Source organism: Malania oleifera, chromosome 11 (genome assembly GCF_029873635.1).
Source record: "Malania oleifera isolate guangnan ecotype guangnan chromosome 11, ASM2987363v1, whole genome shotgun sequence".
Taxonomy (NCBI): domain Eukaryota; kingdom Viridiplantae; phylum Streptophyta; class Magnoliopsida; order Santalales; family Ximeniaceae; genus Malania; species Malania oleifera.
In genome coordinates, this window is record NC_080427.1 from 41,712,434 (window position 1) to 41,732,748 (window position 20,315).

A 20,315-nucleotide genomic window follows, 5' to 3' on the forward strand; every position below is an offset into this window, starting at 1 on the left:
AATTTTTCCAATGAAGGATGACCAAGGCAACAATGAATTTGGAAAGGTGTGGCAACAACAATGCAGACAATAGAAGGAGACAGCAGCTTAAAGTGATAAGAGTCCACCAGCTTCACGCTCTCCACCAATCATCCTCCTTATCTTCAAATCTTGAATAACCACAGAATCAAGGAAGAATGTCGCTGAACAATTCATGGATTTAGTAATTTTGCTAACAAACATAAGATTGAAAGGAAATTTGGGAATATATAAAATCAAAGGAAGAGGAATATAAGAAGTGGAATTTACAGTCTCAATTCCTTTGACTGCATTGGTGGATCCATCAGCAAGAGTAACAAAAGGTCAATTTGTAAGATATTGAAGAGTGGAGAAGAAGCTAGGTATACCTGTGATATGATCAGTGGTAACGGGGTCTATGACCCAAGCACTAGGACAAGAAGTACTGGATGCCAGGCATACTATGGGATTACCTATTTGGGCAAAAGATGCAAAGGGAAGAGAAGCTTGTTGTGACGCTTGATACTACTAAAACTTGGAAGTTGGGAATACTTCTCCTCTGACATGGATACATTATGTTGCCCCCCATTTGGCCCCAAAGATGAGGAGTCAGTGATGACTGCATTGGCTGCCCCCAAAGGTGTGAAGTTGGTGGTGGTTGCATTGGCAACACGTGAAGGTTTACGGTGAGAATCCCAACACTGCTCAATGGTATGATTAATCCATCCACAATGAGTGCACTTGCGAGGAGTACCTCTACCTCATCCATCTCTACCACTACGACCACTCAAACCACCTTAATAACTTTTGTGGTTGTCTTGTAGAGAACTAGAATCACCCTGTATAACAAAGGCTATCCTCTCAGAACTAAATGCAAGAGTAGGAGAATGCGTACTAAAAGAAGCACAAAGAACACAAGAACAAACATCGGCAAATGATGGCCGGCACTACTAAGTATCTAGGACCAAATTGCCTCAAACTTGGGTCTCAAGGCTGCTAGAACACAAAGAATTGTCATATGCTCCCATCTGCATATGCATCTCACAACTCCGGCAGTTATAGTTTGCACGATGTTAAGCTCTTCATGAATACGCTTCATCTCTCCAAAATAATCTGCAATACTCTTTATCTCCTTGTTATAACTGAAAGTACTCCTCGGATAAATGAAACATACGTGCAATGTTACTAGAGTGTAGAAGTTTGACATAATCCCAAATCTCCTTGCACGTATCTAAATGCATACACATCCGTGCAATCTATGACTCCATCAAATTCCATAAGAGGGAAACAATCAAGGCATCTTCTTGAATCCACACGTCTTTTCTCTCCTCATCAGAAGGATCAGATTGCAGCAAATCATCAGATTTTCTTAATCCTACTATATAAACCCGAACAACTTTAGACCATTGAACATAGTTCTTTCCATCCAACTTTTGAGTCGTTATTTGAGGCAATGATGTAGGAAACAAATTTTTGGGATGGATACTCACAAATCAACAACCAGTCCAATGTCAAACAAGAAGAACAATCAAAACTAATTGGGGCAATCACAAACTATGTGAAGCACTGACACAACCACGAACAAGGTGAATGACTCACAGACGGATATAACACTGCCATAGCCTCACAACTGAACATACGAACCCAGCCACTGCTCCAAAAAATTCAGAAAGAAGCCTTCACAAATCCTGAAGAGAGATTAACAGAATACCACAAGTGCATGATCGAAAAAGGTTGAATTTTTGAGCAAAAAATAGGCCTAACAGCTTGATAATGTTGTTTAGAGAAGGAATCAGAACATGGCAAAGGAAAAAAAAAACGGAAAAGGTGACCAGAAATTCACTCACGTGCCGGCGCATGAGGTCGGCACTACCAGCATTTGGCCGGAATGTGGGGGCTCCTCCGGCGATGGGGTTTTGTGGGTTAAGGCTTCAGGGGGTTCTGTTTCTGGGTGTATGGTTAGTTTTGTGAAATAATGTGGGGTGGAGGTGGATCTAGGAAGGACAACCACGGGAATGGTGTTTTCTGGTGATGGTTGAGGGAAATAGGGCTTAGGTTGGATCACGCTCTAATACCATGTTAAGATTTGATAAAAATGAATAACCTAACTTGAAGATAGGTCTCTCCCTCTATTTATAACACAAATTAAATGCATTCTAATGACAATAATACCCTTACTAACTCTCACTAACTAACGTACTAACACACTTAATAGTAATAAGAGATGTGCTACTTTGCCTATTGTGTGGTATAGTTGGCATGATTCTATGATTTCTAAGGAGAGGGGGGTGGATCTAGAGTTGGCAAGGAGTAGGGTTCTTTTCTGGCTACTTTACATTGCTTTGCTTTCAGTTTGTTTCTGGGGGCATAGCTAATTGATGCATAATGAAACTGGCGGGGCTTGCTTTTTTAGATTGTTTTTATTTTATTGATGTCTCAGGACTGCTTGACCTCTGGTATCATAATTTCCTTCTTTCCTAATACAATATCTTCCTTTGTCTAAGAATGATAAGAAATTCTAACAGTGAGGACTAGAAACTACCCCTATAAAATTATCTTGTACAAAAAGGATTAGTATCACATATTCATTCTTTCTTTCTTTTTTATCCTTGGTAGAATGGGCTGAAATTTTTAGTTTCAACTACAAGGGAGCCATGCCTTCGCAAGACATGATTTAGAAAGTCATGCTTCCAGAATTTGGCTAGAAGGAAAGTGTTTGTTGATTTCCAGTAGAGGGGTCATTGGGTAAATGCCAGAAAAGTATTAACACTTTTTCTTTGTGTGTCTTGGGGCAAGGAGCATTTCTGACAACCATAAAGGAAGCAAAACTTTTCAATTGCAAAATGAATTGAACTTTACCTTTAAACATACAAAAAGAATCCTTCTTTTACAATTTTCTATTTCTTATTACCCAACCGACAAAATATGGTTTTTCTTGAGGGCAAAGGTGTTGGGGGAGGGAAGGAGGTTTACCCATTCATTATACAACTACAAACATTTAATGCAAAAGACATAAAGTATGAATAATGGTGGCTCCATCTGAAATTAAATGACAGAAGTAGAGGTGCATAAGCTCACAATTAACATGTTAATAGTGTACCTTTTGTCTTAGGAGCACAATATTGTCTTTTTCTCCAGTCTCTTTCATTTGAGGAACTGTAACAATACCCCTTTTTAATTGATCCAACTCCTCCTTTAAACTGCGAATCTCGTTTTGGTATTTCTTGATAAGTGATTTCTCATCAATTATCTGCAGGTTCAGATGTTTGCTTCCAGCAATTATCAAAACAGGTATTTCACAAAGTTGACTTTTCAAAATACTTTATTTATTATATGTAGACCTTGTTTTGTGCTGCTTGGATTTCAATGTGCTTTGCACGGTGGGCAAACTTCAATGTGTTGTGTGTCTCTTCTGAATTGCTTGATGAAGGAGTAACAGTGCAGATGAGCTGCAAATGCAAACAATAAAGATGAATATACACAACCAAACCCTCAATTGCAAGTAATACTAGTTTTACAAAAAATGCACCACATATATGCTCAATTTATTTTTTTATTTTTTTATTTTTTTATTTTTTTATTTTTTTTTACAAATTTTATGCATATTTGAACAAAAAGTCCAGAAAAGCTTACAGAAACACGTCCATGACCACTTAATGAAGACTGCAGGAGCCTGGTCAATTTAGAGTCCCTGTATGGTACATGAGAAGCTCTTCCATCTGTCAACTTTGATATAACCTGTGTCAATCACCAGTTACGACATTCAGTTTGTCTTGTGCAGTAAACCCACTTGGAGTTGAAAATAGAACTTTACCCTAGACAAGACCAAAAGAAGCTTGAAGAAAAATCTTTGGTAGAAGAATGAAATAAGACCTTGTATATCAGCACAAAATCTGAAGTGGTGATACTAATTTCAAGGAACTGAGATTAGGCTGTTTTCTATCTTTTTTACCAGAAAATTATATTTTACTCATATAGGCAGAAAGTGCACCTGTATAAAGGGAGAGATAATTACAAAACAAAGAACCCATATCCTACGTAGTAATATCTCTGTTTTTTCCTCAATATATTTCTTTTTTATCATCTAAAAAAAAAAGAAAAAAGAAAAACCAAGCTATAACCTCAAATTTTCTGTCCTTTCTCAATCCTTGGGAGTTCGGAACCATTATAAAAGATTAGAGAACTACGCAAGAAACAGGTAACTAAGATAGGTACACCAATTATAATGTCGAACAGCTAAAAATGTGCTGCCCATAGGCAGCAAAAATTGGAATAGGCCCACAAGTTCTTTGCCATTTTCCTTTCAATATTCACTATATATGATCCATCATCCACATAACCTGTGCTTGTGAGCTGAATAATATATATTTTCATGAACACTGAATAAAATCAAATATGACAATTAGTAAGCACAAAACTCTGCATGCAGAGGGGGGAAAACAGTAAAGACGTGATGCCTTGCTCATTTGGTGCAGAATGCCAGATTGCAAAATTTTCATTTACACTATTTAATGAGTCAAAATAAAAAAGGAAGCACTCCAGGAGATCAATGCAGACAAACCATCTTTTTTTTCTGTTGTGCTGATTGATTTATATATCCAAACAAGTTAGTAAGTCAACAGGATGGCTACTTCCACGTCTAACATTCCCACCCCAGTGCTTTTACATCCTTAAATCAAGATAATATATTACCAAAACACATTATCAGCTCAACAAATTACCTTTTCCATACTCAAATTTGTCTCTGGTTTATGTCCCTCATGTTGCAGCACAAAAGCACAAAGTCATGGAGTGCCAAACAGTAGAAAAAAAATCTACAGGAAAATGTTCTCATGTAGTAGTTCATATGGTTCAAAGGTTCTTCATATGCTCTACAAACTAGAGACTAAATATGATATACTGCTTTCTCAACACACCCTACTCCTCATCCCCCCCCCCCCACCCAAAAAAAAAAAAAAAGAGGAAAATGAAAACCAACCCTTCTTCTATAATAGGTTTGCAATGAAATCAGCAACTAGCTTGACTATTAAGAGATGAAGTACTCAACACAAACCCTTACACATCAAATACCAGCATTGTTTGAACATTAGCAGTGTTTCCATTTCTTTTGCCTATTAAAAAGAACAGTATTCGAGTCCTCACAGTTCCAAGGGTTAGCAGGCTTTTATTAATATAAGATCCTTCTTTTCGTCGCAGACCAGTAGTTTCAGCCTTGGAGCTCTCAGAACCTGCCAGATCGATGAGGTTCTGCAGGTATAAGTAACATGGAGTTATAAAGAATCCATTACTTAGTTTCATTACAAGACACAGAAAAGATAAACTGTCATTAAATCAATAATAATAGAAAAAGGAAGCTGAGGACGTAAGGTGGTCAAGAGTTTGAAACTAAAGAAGATGTAAATCAACCAACACAAAAGTAGTTCATACCAGCTGTGACAAATTAACAGCTTCCCCATCATTGCTTTCACCACATGGACTACTTTCTATTGTCTGTTAACATGGGGTCAAAGCAAAAACAGAATTAGAAGGTAATGTAAACCAAGAAACAAAGATTTAGACAAGGAAACCATCATTAAAGGATTGTAATATATTACCTCAAGTAGGAAGAGAGAGAGAGAGAGAGAGAGAGAGAGAGAGAGGGAAGACAATTATTAATACTTGAAACTGAATCTAACGATGACCAGTTAGATTTCATCTTGCAAAGGTAGAAAAAGTATCATGTAAGAATAGTAACTTAATACCATAAACATTCAAAAACTATAATGCCGTCAGGTGTATGTTGACATGGTGGGGACGAGAAATTAAAAATGACAATCAAAATGTAGCTAAACCTTTATTCCAACTATTTGGGGTCTGTTCTTCCTTCCATTCAGCTCAATTCAGGGCTCTCTCTTCTAATGACTGAACCTTTATCTAAATTACCTGGATTTCGTTACCTAATCTTTTTCTCCATCCAACTCAATTCATGCATGTCTTCTTTTAGATTTTATTAAATCTTTTCCCACAGCATCAACCCATGTTTTTCTTAGTCTTCTTGTCTACTGAAGACTTACAGAGGAAATTCCACTTGTGAGAGTTGTTTGACACCTTGAAAGAGCTCCGAGATCTAATGGCTTGAGCTTAGCTTTTGGGTCAAGTTGGTGCTTATCCAAAAGCTCACAAAAGTACTTCCCAAAGGTCAACAGAACAGACAAACTGTAACTCCGAGTGAGTTACAACACAAGTTGAGGTACAAGAGCTAATTATGCTGATGTGCTAAGAGATGGGTGAACAGACAACAATAACCAACTAGACTAGGTAGATGGGTCCAATGGGATCCAAGCATGGAAGGTAGAATTTTTTCTAAAGGAACATGAAATGCAATCTATGGCATGTAAGATGTGGGGCTAAGGCCCACTTGAGCAATTTGTGGAAAATTGGGATTGATCCTACAAGAGACACACAAGTTAGGATAGGTTGTTGGAAATTCCATTAGTGAGAGTTGTCTCATATCAAAAAAGAGATCGAAGGACAAGTGGCTTATATACACAGATGAACCCAAGTCTAAATATTTTAAGCTTTTGGGTCAAGTTAGTACTCACTCATACCACCCACACACCCCTCCCTCCAAGCATGTGAAGCAGGCCAATTGTCTGCAAGAGCTTAAGCTTTTAGGTAAGTGGTTGCTTAACATGGTATCATGGCCATGGTTGGCACAGGGCTTTTGGTTCTAGTCTTATCGCCTAAATTTATTGTACAATTGTTAAAAATAATCTTATTCCCTATAATGGTTTTTTCAACGTTTGCTTACACCCACAATTGGCTTGTTAAGGCTTGGTATACATTGTTGATCCAAAACCATGGTCCTAAATTTCAGAATTTAGAATAAATTTCGTATTTCAGGAGGCTTGAAATGAAAACAGGATTCCATTTTGCTTTTTCCAGAAGTTTCAAATACACTGGTTCAATTTTTTTGGAAATTCAAATTTAAAACTGAATAAAAACAAGTAAATTTTGATTTATTTTTAAAAATAGTGTTTTTAATTTATTCACAATAATCTATTTTAATATTCTCCACATATTTATTCATACAACAACAACAACAACAAAACCAAGCCTTAGTCCCACTAAGTAGGGTCAGTTATATGAATCTTTTTCCGCCAATTTATGCGATCATGGACCATTTCTTTTAATAGATTCAAGGATATTAAATCCTTACTCACTATCTCCTCTCAAGTTATTTTAGGTCTACCCTTACCCCTTCTACTGCCCCCCACAGTAACTAAGTCACTCTTCCTCACAGGTGCACTATAAGGCCTACGTTGCAAGTGTCCATACCATCTGAGTCATCCCTCCCTTATCTTATCTTCTATAGGAGCTACACCTAACTTACCACGAATATGTTCATTCCTTAATTTATTTCAATGTTATACCACTCATCCATCTAAGCACCCTCATCTCGGCAACTTTTACTTTTTGGATATTATGTTTCTCCGTCGCCCAACATTCCGATCCATATAGCATAGCTGGTCTTATAGCTGTCCTATAAAACTTCCCTTTCAATTTTAAGGGTATTCTACGATCACATTAGCACACTTGAAGCACTTCTCCATTTTACCCAACCTACTTTAATTCTATGCATTACATCATCTTCAATTTCTGCTTCAGCTTGCATAATATATCCAAGATATCGAAATCTACAAGTGCTATTTATTTCTTCATCATCAAGTTTAACTTTGTCTCCAATATTCCTCCTATCATTACTAAAATTACATTTCATATATTCTGTTTTATTTATACTTATCCTAAAGCCTCTAGATTCCAAAGCTTCTCCCCATAATTCTAACTCAGCCTCTACTTCATCCCTAATTTTGTCAATTAATACAATATCATCTGCAAACAACATACACCATGGAACCTCCTTTTGAATACTCTTAGTCAATTGGTCCAACATATTTATTCATAATTTCTATAATTTACTATTAAGTTTTTGGCATTTCTTTAAATCAAAATTGAAGCTCAGTCAATATCTCCACAAACTGAGACCCTCGAAATTTCCATTGAAATTGACTTTTTAGTCCTTGCCCACAACCAAACTACTTAAGTTTATTTTGGTGAAGTTGTTGCTTAAAATTTTCATTAAAATGCTTTTAATTAGTTAAGTCATTCACATTGGCAGTGCATCAATAGGAAAACACTATACCTATCACTCCTCGGACATTAATTAATTAAAGTAACCTATATGTTTAAATAATACTATTTGTTAGTGTAAATTGTTATTTTAGTCATTTAGCATTATTAGTGTGTTAGTGTTATCATGTAATGTCAATAACTGAGAGTTAGAAAGGGTATTATGGTCATTGGCATGTACTTGACATATTATAAATGGAGGGAGAGACCTATCATTGAGATTAGGTCTTCCATTTTACCCAATTATTCAACATGGTATCAAAGCAATATCTGACTTAAATCCTAAGCGCATACCAAAATCAAACCCTAACCCTACACCTCAAACCTGCAGCTGTAGAGGGATTATTTGCACCACCAAAAATGTTGGACACTACTGCCCCCTCAAAATCTAAAAGAAATCCTTCATAGTTTACAAAAATAACCAAATAGACACGCATAGAACCTGCCGATCTACTAATTTTTGAAATTTTATAGCCAGAAAGTGCCCTAGGTGCAGCCATGCACTGGCTGGAAGCCAGAAGTTCCAACTCCACGTGCCGGCACATGAGAGTATTTTAGCAAATTATCAGCTCTGATTTTTTCAGAATGCTTTGATTTCCTTCATAGACCATAATATCCAGTTGTTAGTCATGTTTTTTGTTCAAAGATTCAACCTTTTTCATTATTCACTTGTGGCAATTCATTAGTTGATCTTCGGTATTATTAAGGTCATCGGTTGGTGCCTTGTGGCAGTGGCAGTGGCAGTGAAAGTAGGCTAATTTTTGTGGGGCTGTGGCAGTGCTATGTCCGATGATGACTTGATCATGGTTGAATCAGTGATTTGACTCATTTGTGGTTTCAATTGGTCCAAAAGTTCACTCTTGGAATTCCAAGAGCATTTGTTCACTGTGTATTTCTGATTTGCTGCTACATCGAGGTTGTGTGTGCGTTGGTGGATTGTGTCCCCAAATCCCAAAAGTGTGCTTTCCTCATCAGGCACTTGTTTGAATGAAAAACGTACTATAAATGTCTCAAAGGAAGAGAATTCAAAGTGCTTACAGTATCAGGCATCCCAACAAGCATCTCATCACATTGCATCTTTTGCTTAGAAGGGTAATCCTCCAGTTTGCATGTCATCTGGTATCTCTCTCAATAGTCTCTAGGTTATCAACTCTGCTACTATAGGCCATAAGACAGGTGTCACCAATGTCTTTTCTACCCTCTAGTATTCCAAAAATCTGCCAAAAGTTATCCTTGCTGATGAGTCCACTACTACAATTAAGGGCATAGGAACAATAAACCCTACTCCTCCATCTCTCTTTCTTCTAGTTGGCACATTCCTAAATCCCCCTTCAATCTCATGTCTGTTAGTAAAATTAAAAAGTCACTTAATTTCTCCATAACCTTCTTTTATAATTATGTTGTTATTCACGATCTAAATACGAGGAAGACAATTGGCACAGACATGTGAGGCTAGTGGACTTTACTACTTTGAGTCGCCATCTCCTCCTAATGCCTGTAGTGTTGCCGCTGCACTCCATCAAATATATTGTCGCCTTGGTCATCCATCATTGAACAAGTTAAAACAACTAGTTACTACTATGAGTTCCGTGGCTAACCTTGAATATGGGTCTTGTCAATCAGGAAAGCATCATTGTGTTCCCTTTGCTTCCCAAGTCAATAAAAGAGTTGTTAGCCCTTTCATGTTAGTCCATTCTAATGTTGGGAGCCCTAGTTGTGTCACATCAAAGTTGGAGTTTTAGTACTTTGTTACATTTATCGATGACTGCTCCAAAATGACTTGGTTGTATTTAATGAAAGACCTTTTTGAGTTGTTTAATATCTTTTGGTTGCCTTTTGTTCTAAAATAAAGACTCAGTTTGATATGCCAGTCCGGGTACTTCATAGTAATAATGCTAAGGAGTACATCAGTACTTAATTTACTACTTATATGACTAACTCTAGCATGATCTAAGTATTCTTATGCCAACACTCCACAACAAAAACGAATTGCAAAGCAAAAAAAACAGACATTCTTTAAGTCACTCAAACCCTATTGTATCAAATGAATATCCCTAAAGTTTTTTAGAGTGATCTCATTGCTTTCTCTCTTATCAATAAATGCCATTTTTGTCCTTCGTGGTAAAATCCCATATTAAATTATCTTCCCTAAGGATCCTTTGATCTCCCTTCCTCCTCATATATTTAGCCATGTCCTTCGTCCATCAATTAAATCTAGGAATAGATAAGTTGGATCCTCAAGCTATCCATTGTATTTTTATGGGTTATTCCTATACTCCAAAAACGATATCGATGTTATAGCCATGCTTTACATCGATTCTTTGTCTCAGTTGATGTCACCTTCTTTGAGTTTACACCATACGATTTAGATTCCTTGAATTTTGTTGACCATCATTAGTCCCTTCCTCTGCTTAGCATTCTTGATCCTAGCCTATTTTCTCCACCAATCCGCCTACATCTTCATCCAATTTGAGTCCTTGTCTCTTGGATCATCCCAATTTGCAAGTGTACACAGAGACTCAAGGGAGGTGAGCCTCCACCATCTTCCATTTCTACGCCTTTAGTTCCCTTGCCAGATGATCCTATTTCCCAAGTGGTTGATTCTCCAATTTTTGCTCGTAAAGGTAAACGGACTTGTACAGAACATTCAATCCATGGTTCTAAATCGCAATAGCCTAGTGTAACGCAATGGTAATCAATGTAGCAAGAAAAGGGAGTCCCGGACGACAACAACAACAACAAAACCATGCCTTAAGTCCTAGTAGGTGGAGTCGGCTACATAAATCCTTTTCCACCAATTTATGTGATCATGGACAATTTCTTTCAACAAATTCAGGGCTATTAAATCCTTACTCACTATCTCATTCTAAGTTATTTTAGGTCCACCCCTACCCCTTCTACTGCCCCTCACAATAACTAACTCGCTCTTCCTCACTGGCACATTATATGGCCTATGTAGCAAGTGCCCAAACCATCTGAATCGTCTCTTCCTTATCTTATCTTCTACAAGAGTTACACCTAACTTATTGCAAATATATTCATTTCTTAATTCATCTTTCAATGTTATACCACTCATCCATCTAAGCATTCTCAACTCGGAAACTTTTACTTTTTGGATGTGTTGTTTCTTAGTCGCCCAGCATTCTGATCCATATAACATAAATGGTCTTATAAAGCGAGAGTAGTGGGCAGCGGGTGTAATGGCCGAGAATTTTTTCCAAGCATGCACAACCTTATGCATATTAGTATATTTGCATGTTTCAAACTTTTAACCCTTCTTAGAAAGAGTTTGATTATTTTGGATCTTTTAGTTCAACTAAATTGTTTGTTAAGGGCAAGAAATTTTCATTTGTTTTACAACACCATTGACACAAATTATGTGTTTGTTTTTACTTTTTACTTTTTACTTTTTACTTTTTCATTAATCTTATGTGTGATAAGTTATTTAATAAAACAAAATATATTATACACCCCATCAATCTATTAGACACATAAAACGTACGAATAATACAAATATACAATAACTAGAAAAGAAAAGGTTGAAATTGAAAAATATAGAACATAAATATCATACTAAAATTATCAAAATAAAATACTTTCTTAACAAATTAGTATTATCATTGTTAATGCATTCCCTATTAGAATTAAATATATATATATACATATATATATATATATATAGCAAATTTCGTATCATTATCATCCTCACTATAATCTTCTTCCCCTACATAGTATATTGAGAATGATTTATGAAAGGGGGAAAAACAAAAGTGAGAAGAAAAATTAAAAGAAAAAAATATATAGATATATATATATATATATATATTTGGTGTAACAGTCCTATAGCGGTTACACGTAACGGTCGTGGTTTGTAACGGCCGCTACAATCGTGATTTTTGTTTCCACCAATTTTGCGGTGTGTAATGGTATTGAGAACCCAAAATACCATCACGAAACAGCGTTACGTAATCGTTGCAGCTGCTATTTAAAACCATGACTATTCCAATCTCTCATTTTGTTTGTTATGATTTTTTGTCGCCCTCATACAACTATTTTGTTAGTACTCTACATTTTTCTCCAATATTTCTAAGGCCTTGTCCCATTATAGGCGAAGAAAAGCAATGATTGAAGAGATGTGTGCGTTACAAGTTAATGATATTTGGGAGTTTGTACCTCTTCCTCCAAATAAGTCCATGATTTGATTGTCGCTAGATGTACACAATTGAGGGTCAATCCAAATGGTTTTGTGACTTGATTGAAGGTCTGCCTTGTTACTAAGGGATATACTCAGGTGTATGGTTTGTATTATTTAGACACATTCTCCCCTGTCATCAAACTTGCCTTAGTACATTTGTTCATCGCCTTAGCCACCACCTATTACTGGCCTCTACATTAGTTAGATGTGAAGAATGTTTTACCACATGGTGATCTTTAAGAGAAGGTCCATATGGATCAAACACCTAGATTAATTGCTCAAGGGGAGTTAGGCTTAGTGTGTCACATCAAGAGGTCATAAAACTGCTTAAAACAGTCTCCCAGAGCATGGTTTGGTCGATTTAGTTTTGTAGTACTTGAGTTTGGCCTTCAATAATGTGTAGTGGATTATTCTGTATTTTATAGTCATACTCCATCCAACAAGATTCTGCTTATTATGAATGTGGATGATATTGTAATTACTAGTGATGATGATCAAGGTATCTAGGGCCTAAAGCATTTCTTACAAACTAAGGGTCAAACCAAAGATTTGGGACCATTGAAGTACTTCTTAGGAATTGAAGTATCAATATCTCATACAAGAACCTCTTGTCACAAAGGAAGTATGTTCTGATCTTTTAGATGAGAGTGGATACACCTATGGATCCTAATAGCAATCTATTGTCAGATATGAGTGATTTGTTACCCAACCCAAGATGATACCAAAGATTTGTCGGAAAGTTGAATTGTCTTAAAGTCACTCGACTGAATATATCTTTTACAAAAAGTGTTGAGAATCGGTTTCTTGACTCTCCGAGAACAAGTCATTACGTATGCAATAGTTCACATCTTGAGATATCTCAAAGGTGCACCTAGGAGAGATCTCTTACATTATGATCGGGATCACACACATATTCAGGGATATACTCGTGCAAATTGAGTTGGAATTGGATCACCTTTCAATAGAGGATCCACAACCAGGTATTGTATCATTGTTGGAGGTAATTTGGTTTCTTGGAGGAGCAAGAAACAAATTACGGTGTCTAGGTCAAGTGTTGAGTCAAAGTATAGGGTAATGGCTCACACTACATGTGAATATATTTCATTGAAGAATATGTTGGAAGAACTAGGTTTCCCACATCTCAACCTAAGGAGTTGATGTGTGATAATCGAGTTGTCATTCGCATTGCCTCCAAACCAGTCTTCTTTGGGTAGACAAAACACACTGAAGTTGATTGCCACTTTATTCAAGATGCTTGTGCAGAAGCTCATTACCTCCACTCCCGTGAAGTCAGATTTGCAGCTTGCTAATTCATTTACTAAAGCCTTGAGAGTACTTGTGTTAAATTTATTTGTAACTAGGAGCATATGATATATATGCTCCAGCTTGAGGGGGCGTGTTAATGGTTATTTTAGTCATTTAGCATTATTAGTGTGTTAGTATTATGTTAGAGCCTATTTGGTATCATTGTTGTTTTCTATTTTCTATTTTCTATTTTTGTTTCTCCACAGTGAAAAAACATATTATAAAAACTCATTCGTTTTTTTTGTCAGTTTTCTATTTCTGTTGTTAGTTTTCAGCTGTTTGCCAAAAAAATGAAAACCAGATTTTATGGTTTTCAGTTGTTTTGACAACCTGTTGCTAGAAATTCTAATATCTAGAACTAGTTTTTTTTTGGATGAAATGATTCATTTTATACACTTTTAAATTAAAATAAAAATTAAATGATTATATGAATTTAAATATAATTAAAAGGAAAATATACATGAATTCTAAAATATAATAACAAAGCCAACTACAAAATGCTTTTACTATTTTTCAATTGTCATATCCAATAAAATTTTTATTGTAAAGTAAATTTGAAAGTAGAACAATTAAGTAAAATAATTATAATAAATTTTATTTTTACTCTAGTAATTTTTTAATGTGTATTGTTTGTAATTTTATTATTTTAATCTATTTTTATAATATTCTGATTTAAAGATGAAAATGAGTTTTTTTTTTAATTAAGTTCTCAATTTTTATTAGTTTTATAAATGTTAACCAAATAGGTTGTTGGTTTCAAATTTTTAGTTTCTATTTCTGGTTATTGATTTTCATTTCTGGTTTTCATTTCTCTAATTTTTGACAATGATACCAAGTGGCCCCTTAATAAGTGAAAGTTAGTAAGGGGTATTATGGTGTACTTGACATATATTATAAATGGAGGGATTAGGGCTTCCATTTTACCCAATTATTCAAAAGTGTATATATCGACACTTCTACACTATATAATCAATATTCTAGCAATTTTTTTTACAAGATATATGATTGAAAATAGGGGAATGCTTGATAAGGCCATAATTATTAATTAAAACTTTCAACACGTACTTATACACAGATGCATGCTCTTAACTTTTAAGCATATTCACATAAACAGGTGAAACTATAATTTGATAGAAATGGTGAACTCAATGGAAAATATTAAACAATCAAAAACAAGAAGTTTAAAAATGAGATGTTTAACTGGGTGAGATAATACTGTTATGTTAAAACTAAATTGGGTTATATTAAATAAATATTTCCTTAAGAACCCTCAGGATTTCTTTATTCTTATGAAAAGAGAAAATGAAAGAATTAACATGGGTCTGTGGAATCAGCCCTAGAATGGAATTGAAATTCAGTCTTTGATAATCATGTGGCATATGATTTGTGGAATCAGGGCTGGAATGGGATCGAAATTCAGAATTTGATTTCCATTCCAATGTTTGGTAATATGAAATACAATTCCAAACACAATCATAATTCCTACAATTGGTAGAAAAGTAATCCAGACCAAAAGAGTTCGAATTGCGACTAATTCCAATGTAATTTTTCCAGAATTTTTTAGTTTTCCAAAATACACTTAAAATAATTTGTTAGATCTCAATGCAACCCTTCCAGTCATGCCTTTAGCCATGATCTTCCCTTTGCTGTGGCCCGCGATCTTCGAATCGCCATGGCCATGGCTTTCCAAATAATAAAAATTATTCAATACGGGTGGATGCAGGTCATCCTTAACAGCAATTGCTGCTGAACACCGACCCTCATTCATGCTGTGCTTGTTCAATCTTCCCATTAGCTCCTTCCAGAAGGCAGACGGCCATGGCCAGAAAGCATTATAGGCCTCTTTTTCTCCCCAAGTTCGTTAGATAATGTTAAAGTGCAAGGATGGTAGAAGCATACTGAACCATCAACTGACCTGGGAGTGAGTATATGTCCATGTTTATAATATTCTGTCAAGGTAATATTCCAGAGAGGTCAATGTATTAATTTTACAAGTCAATGTTCATCATAATGTTTCTTTGGTAAGGAAAAAAATGATGGCTCAATAGTAACTTGCTCTACTTTATAAATACATTTTATATTAGATAATTATTATATTATTTGATACTCTTCAAACTTTAAAGGGTTTTTTCTGGAATAGGAAGATTAATCATTCCATTCCAACAATTATAGCACGTGAATCCAAATGTAATAATTATATTCTGACCTAAATTCCATTTCTAGTTTGACTTAACTCATGCTTTGATTTCATTCTCTTCTAATTCTCTTCCACAAAACAAACATAGTGCAAGACTTCTGTCTTCCAATGAACAAAAGAAGAAGAGGACTTGGAAGTGGTAGCAGGTAGGATCTAGCCATCTAGGAGCATGGCCTCAACCCCCAATGCCCCAAAGCACAAAAAATTAATTAAATATTTTTAAAAAAAAGCATCTGTTACTTCTCTATTGGAGAGCCAATATAAAATATTAATGAACACAAGTTTGCCTTCTTAAAACACTATCTAGAGGCTATCAAGTCTATTTCCTTGGGAGCTCGGGCTGTCACAGATTAAATGAAACAGGTGGTTGAGGCACTTTACCACCATAAATAAGCTGACCAACAATAATAGGAGCCCACTTAGGCATGAAAACAGAGACAAACTGGTAACCAGTCCAAACAGCAAGGCTTGTTTGGGCCTTGCAGCACATGATAATATCATCTTAGAGGCAGTCATACAGAACACCATGTGCATGCAGATGCAGTAGACAGTACTGCATCCATCATGCACATCATTCCAATATTAGTTTATGTTTGTTTCTGTGCGCACATGCACAACATATAAGAATGGCGTCTAGTATAAAACAAAGAAAAACTCCAAAAAAAAATCATCAGAAACAGAAATGCAACAATGAAAAGTTAAATATATATTTCATGTAAGAAAAATAAGAGTGCAGAAGTCCTGAATGTGCCCATATTAGGAGTTTAAGAATTATGTTGCACATTATTAAAGAGGTAAAAACTGAATGATTTCATAGCAATGGCAGAACTACCAAAAGCAACAAGTGAAACGTAACATCTATAATGGTATAAAATTACCAGGGTAAATATTGTATGGCTTCTGCTGCTAAGTAGGTTGAAATTTGTGGATCCAACATGTCTGTGCTCTGTTAAGGATTAAAACTAGTTAAAAGTGTGAAGAGAATTAGTCGAATAAGTACAAAAAGTGCAGAACAGTCCAATGACCAAACAAACATCCACAACACAAAGAATCTAGATATGTTCAGTCTGTTAACAACACTACTATATATGAATGCTATGTTATATGTTTTTTTCATTTTGAAACGTATAACCAAAACTGCTAAAATTAGCTGTAGTGAAAATTGTATTGCAGAACATGATTTCAGAAGTTGACCAAAAAAGCTGTTCCGTATATAAAGTATTTACTGAGAAATATTGTGAGTGAAGAAATTTATTCAGAAACAAGAAGTGCAAAAGAAGGAATGCAAAATCCTACAATCATAAAACAACATGTACAAACCAAGCCTTAAGTCCCATAGGTAATGTTGGCTACATATGTCATTCTCTGCCAGTTTAAAAAAGTGGGCAAGGGTAAGCTAGGCCGTTGCCCTCGAAGTGACGCGCCGTGTTGGCGCCTGGGTACGGTGTCAAATATGTGAGGGTTCCTGCATCATTCTGGGCGTGGGTAGGTAAAGATGGTAGTTCAGGAAACTAGGATTAGATTAGCAACTTGGAATATAGGGACACTTGCGGGTAAAAACATGGAAATTGTGGACACAATGACCAAAAGTAAAATTAATATAATTTGCCTTCAAGAAACTAAGTGGGTAGGGGAGAAAACTAGAGAAATTGATAAATCAGGATTTAAACTTAAGTACACTGGAAAAGTAAAACATAAGAATGGAGTAAGAATTATTATAGACAAAAACTTAAAAGATAGCGTTGTTGATGTAAATAGAGTAGGTGATACAATTATAAAAATCAAGATGGTATTAGGACAAGAGGTAATAAAAATCATTAGTGCTTATGTTCCTCAAGTCGGCTTAGCAGAAAATATTAAAAGACAATTTTGGGAAGATATGGAAAGGATTATACAAGGCATACCAGTGACTGAGAAAATATTTATAGGAGGAGATCTAAATGGACATGTTGGAAGGCATAATAAAAATTATGAGAGGATACATAGAGGATATGGATATGGAGACAAAAATGAGCATGAGGAGATGATCTTAGACTTCGCTATGTCATATGATTTTAGTATAATGAATACTTGTTTTAAGAAAAGAGAAGAACACTCAATAACCTTTAAAAGTGGACAAAATATAAGTCAAATAGATTTTTTTTTTTTTTTTTTAACTAGGAGGGTAGATCATTTATCATGCAAGGATTGTAAAGTTATTCCAGGTGAAAGACTAACCACACAACATAGAGTCTTAGTGTCAGATATATGCATTAAAAAATGGAAGAAAAATGATAAAATAAATCAGTGCAAGAGAACTAGGTGGGGGAACCTAACAGGAGTAAATATAATAAGATTTAAAGATAAAATGATCAGAGTTGGAGATTGGACTATAGCGGATGGGATAGACACAAATACTCTTTGGAATAGATTAGCTAGCTCTATTAAAAAGATAACAAAAGAGATTTTCGGGGAACCAAGGGGAAGATTTTCCAATAGCAAAGAAAGTTGGTGGTGCGATAAAGATGTACACAAAGCCTTAAAGACAAAAAGAATTTGGTATAAAATATGGCAAAAATGTAGAAACATGGATAACTTTGAAAAGTATAAGGAGGCGAGAAAAGATACAAAAAAGGTCGTTAGAGAAGCAAAATACAGATCATTTAAAAGTTTGTATGATAGATTAGATACAAAAGAAGGGGAAAAAGATATTTTTAAACTTGCTAAAGCTAGGAGGCGAGAAAAAATACAAAAAAGGTCGTTAGAGAAGCAAAATATAGATCATTTAATAGTTTGTATGATAGATTAGATACAAAAGAAGGGGAAAAAGATATTTTTAAACTTGCTAAAGCTAGAGAAAGGAAGAGTAAGGACTTGGGAAATGTAAAATGTATAAAAAGTGAGGATGATATTGTCTTGGTTAAGGGCAAAGACATTAAAGAAAGATGGTGAAGTTGCTTTAATAAGTTGTTTAATGAAAAACAAATAAAAGGCTTAAACTTAGAATTGTCAAATGAGGAAAAGACTAAAACTATGAGATTTATTCGCAAAATTAGAATTAAGGAAGTTAAGTTTGCACTGAAAAAGATGAAAAATGGGAAGCTATGGGACTAGGTAACATCCCAATTGAAGTTTGGAAATGCTTAGGTGATAATGGAATTATATGGTTAACTAATTTATTTAATACAATTATAAAAACTAAGAAAATGTCAGATGAATGAAGGAAAAGCACTTTAATACCTATATACAAAAAATAAAGGAAATATTCAAAATTGTAATAACTATCGTGGAATTAAACTTATGAGTCATACGATGAAACTATGGGAAAGGGTAGTTGAACAAAGATTAAGGCTAGAAACGAAGGTCTCAGAAAATCAATTTGATTTTATGCCTGGGAGATCTACCACAAAAGCTATATATCTTTTAATAAGATTAATGGAAAATTTTAGGGAAAAGAAGAAGGACTTGCATATGATATTTATTGACCTTGAGAAAGTATATGATATGATACCTAGGGAAGTTCTATGAGGGGTTTTAGAAAAAAAGCATTAAGGATATATACGATGGAGTAATGACTAGTGTCACTATAGATGGAGAAACTAGAAAATTTTCAATCACCATAGGTGTACATCAAGGATCTACTTTGAGTCCTTATCTTTTTGCTTTAGTGATGGACCAACTGACTAAGAGTGTTCAAAAGGAGGTTCCATGGTGTATGTTGTTTGCAGATGATATTGTATTAATTGATGAAACTAGGGACGGAATAGAGGCTAAGTTAGAATTATGGAGAGAAGCTTTGGAATCTAGAGGCTTTAGGATAAGCAGAAATAAGACAAAATATATGAAATGTAATTTTAGTAATGATAGGAGGAATATTGGAGAAAATGTTAAACTTGATGATGAAGAAATAAATAGCACTTGTAGATTTCGATACCTTGGATCTATTATGCAAGTTGAAGGAGAAATTGAAGATGATGTAATGCATAGAGTTAAAGCAGGTTGGGTAAAATGGAGAAATGCTTGAAGTGTGCTCTGTGATCGAAGGATACCCTTAAAATTAAAAGGGAAGTTTTATAGGACAGCTATAAGACCAGCTATGCTATATGGATCGGAAATGTTGGGTGATGAAGAAACATAATATCCAAAAAGTAAAAGTTGTCAAGATGAGAATGATTAGATGAATGAGTGGTATAACATTGAAAGATAAATTAAGGAATGAACATATTCGCAATAGGTTAGGTGTAGCTCCTATAGACAATATAAATAAGGGAGGGACGACTCAGATGGTATGAATACTTGCAACGAAGGTCACACATAGTACACCAATGAGGAAAAGTAAGTTAGTTACTGTGGGGGGTAGTAGAAGGGGTAGAGGTAGACCTAAAATAACTTGGGAAGAGATAGTGATTAGGGATTTAATATCCCTGAATATGTCAAAAGAAATAGTCCATGATTGCATAAATTGGCGGAAAA

General features: G+C 35.1%; 1 protein-coding gene across 1 annotated transcript in view; it reads right to left on the reverse strand.

The window, feature by feature from the left end:
* Nucleotides 1–20,315, reverse strand: part of LOC131168153 (kinesin-like protein KIN-7K, chloroplastic) — a 62,927-nt gene that overhangs the window by 13,539 nt on the left and 29,073 nt on the right. Inside the window, exons 9-14 of the mRNA XM_058127404.1 lie at nucleotides 16,742–16,809; nucleotides 5,425–5,487; nucleotides 5,140–5,244; nucleotides 3,631–3,735; nucleotides 3,339–3,446; nucleotides 3,098–3,247 (exon numbers count right to left, since the gene is read on the reverse strand). Coding sequence (XP_057983387.1) covers nucleotides 3,098–3,247; nucleotides 3,339–3,446; nucleotides 3,631–3,735; nucleotides 5,140–5,244; nucleotides 5,425–5,487; nucleotides 16,742–16,809 — 599 coding nt within the window. The remainder of the gene's footprint in view (nucleotides 1–3,097; nucleotides 3,248–3,338; nucleotides 3,447–3,630; nucleotides 3,736–5,139; nucleotides 5,245–5,424; nucleotides 5,488–16,741; nucleotides 16,810–20,315) is intronic.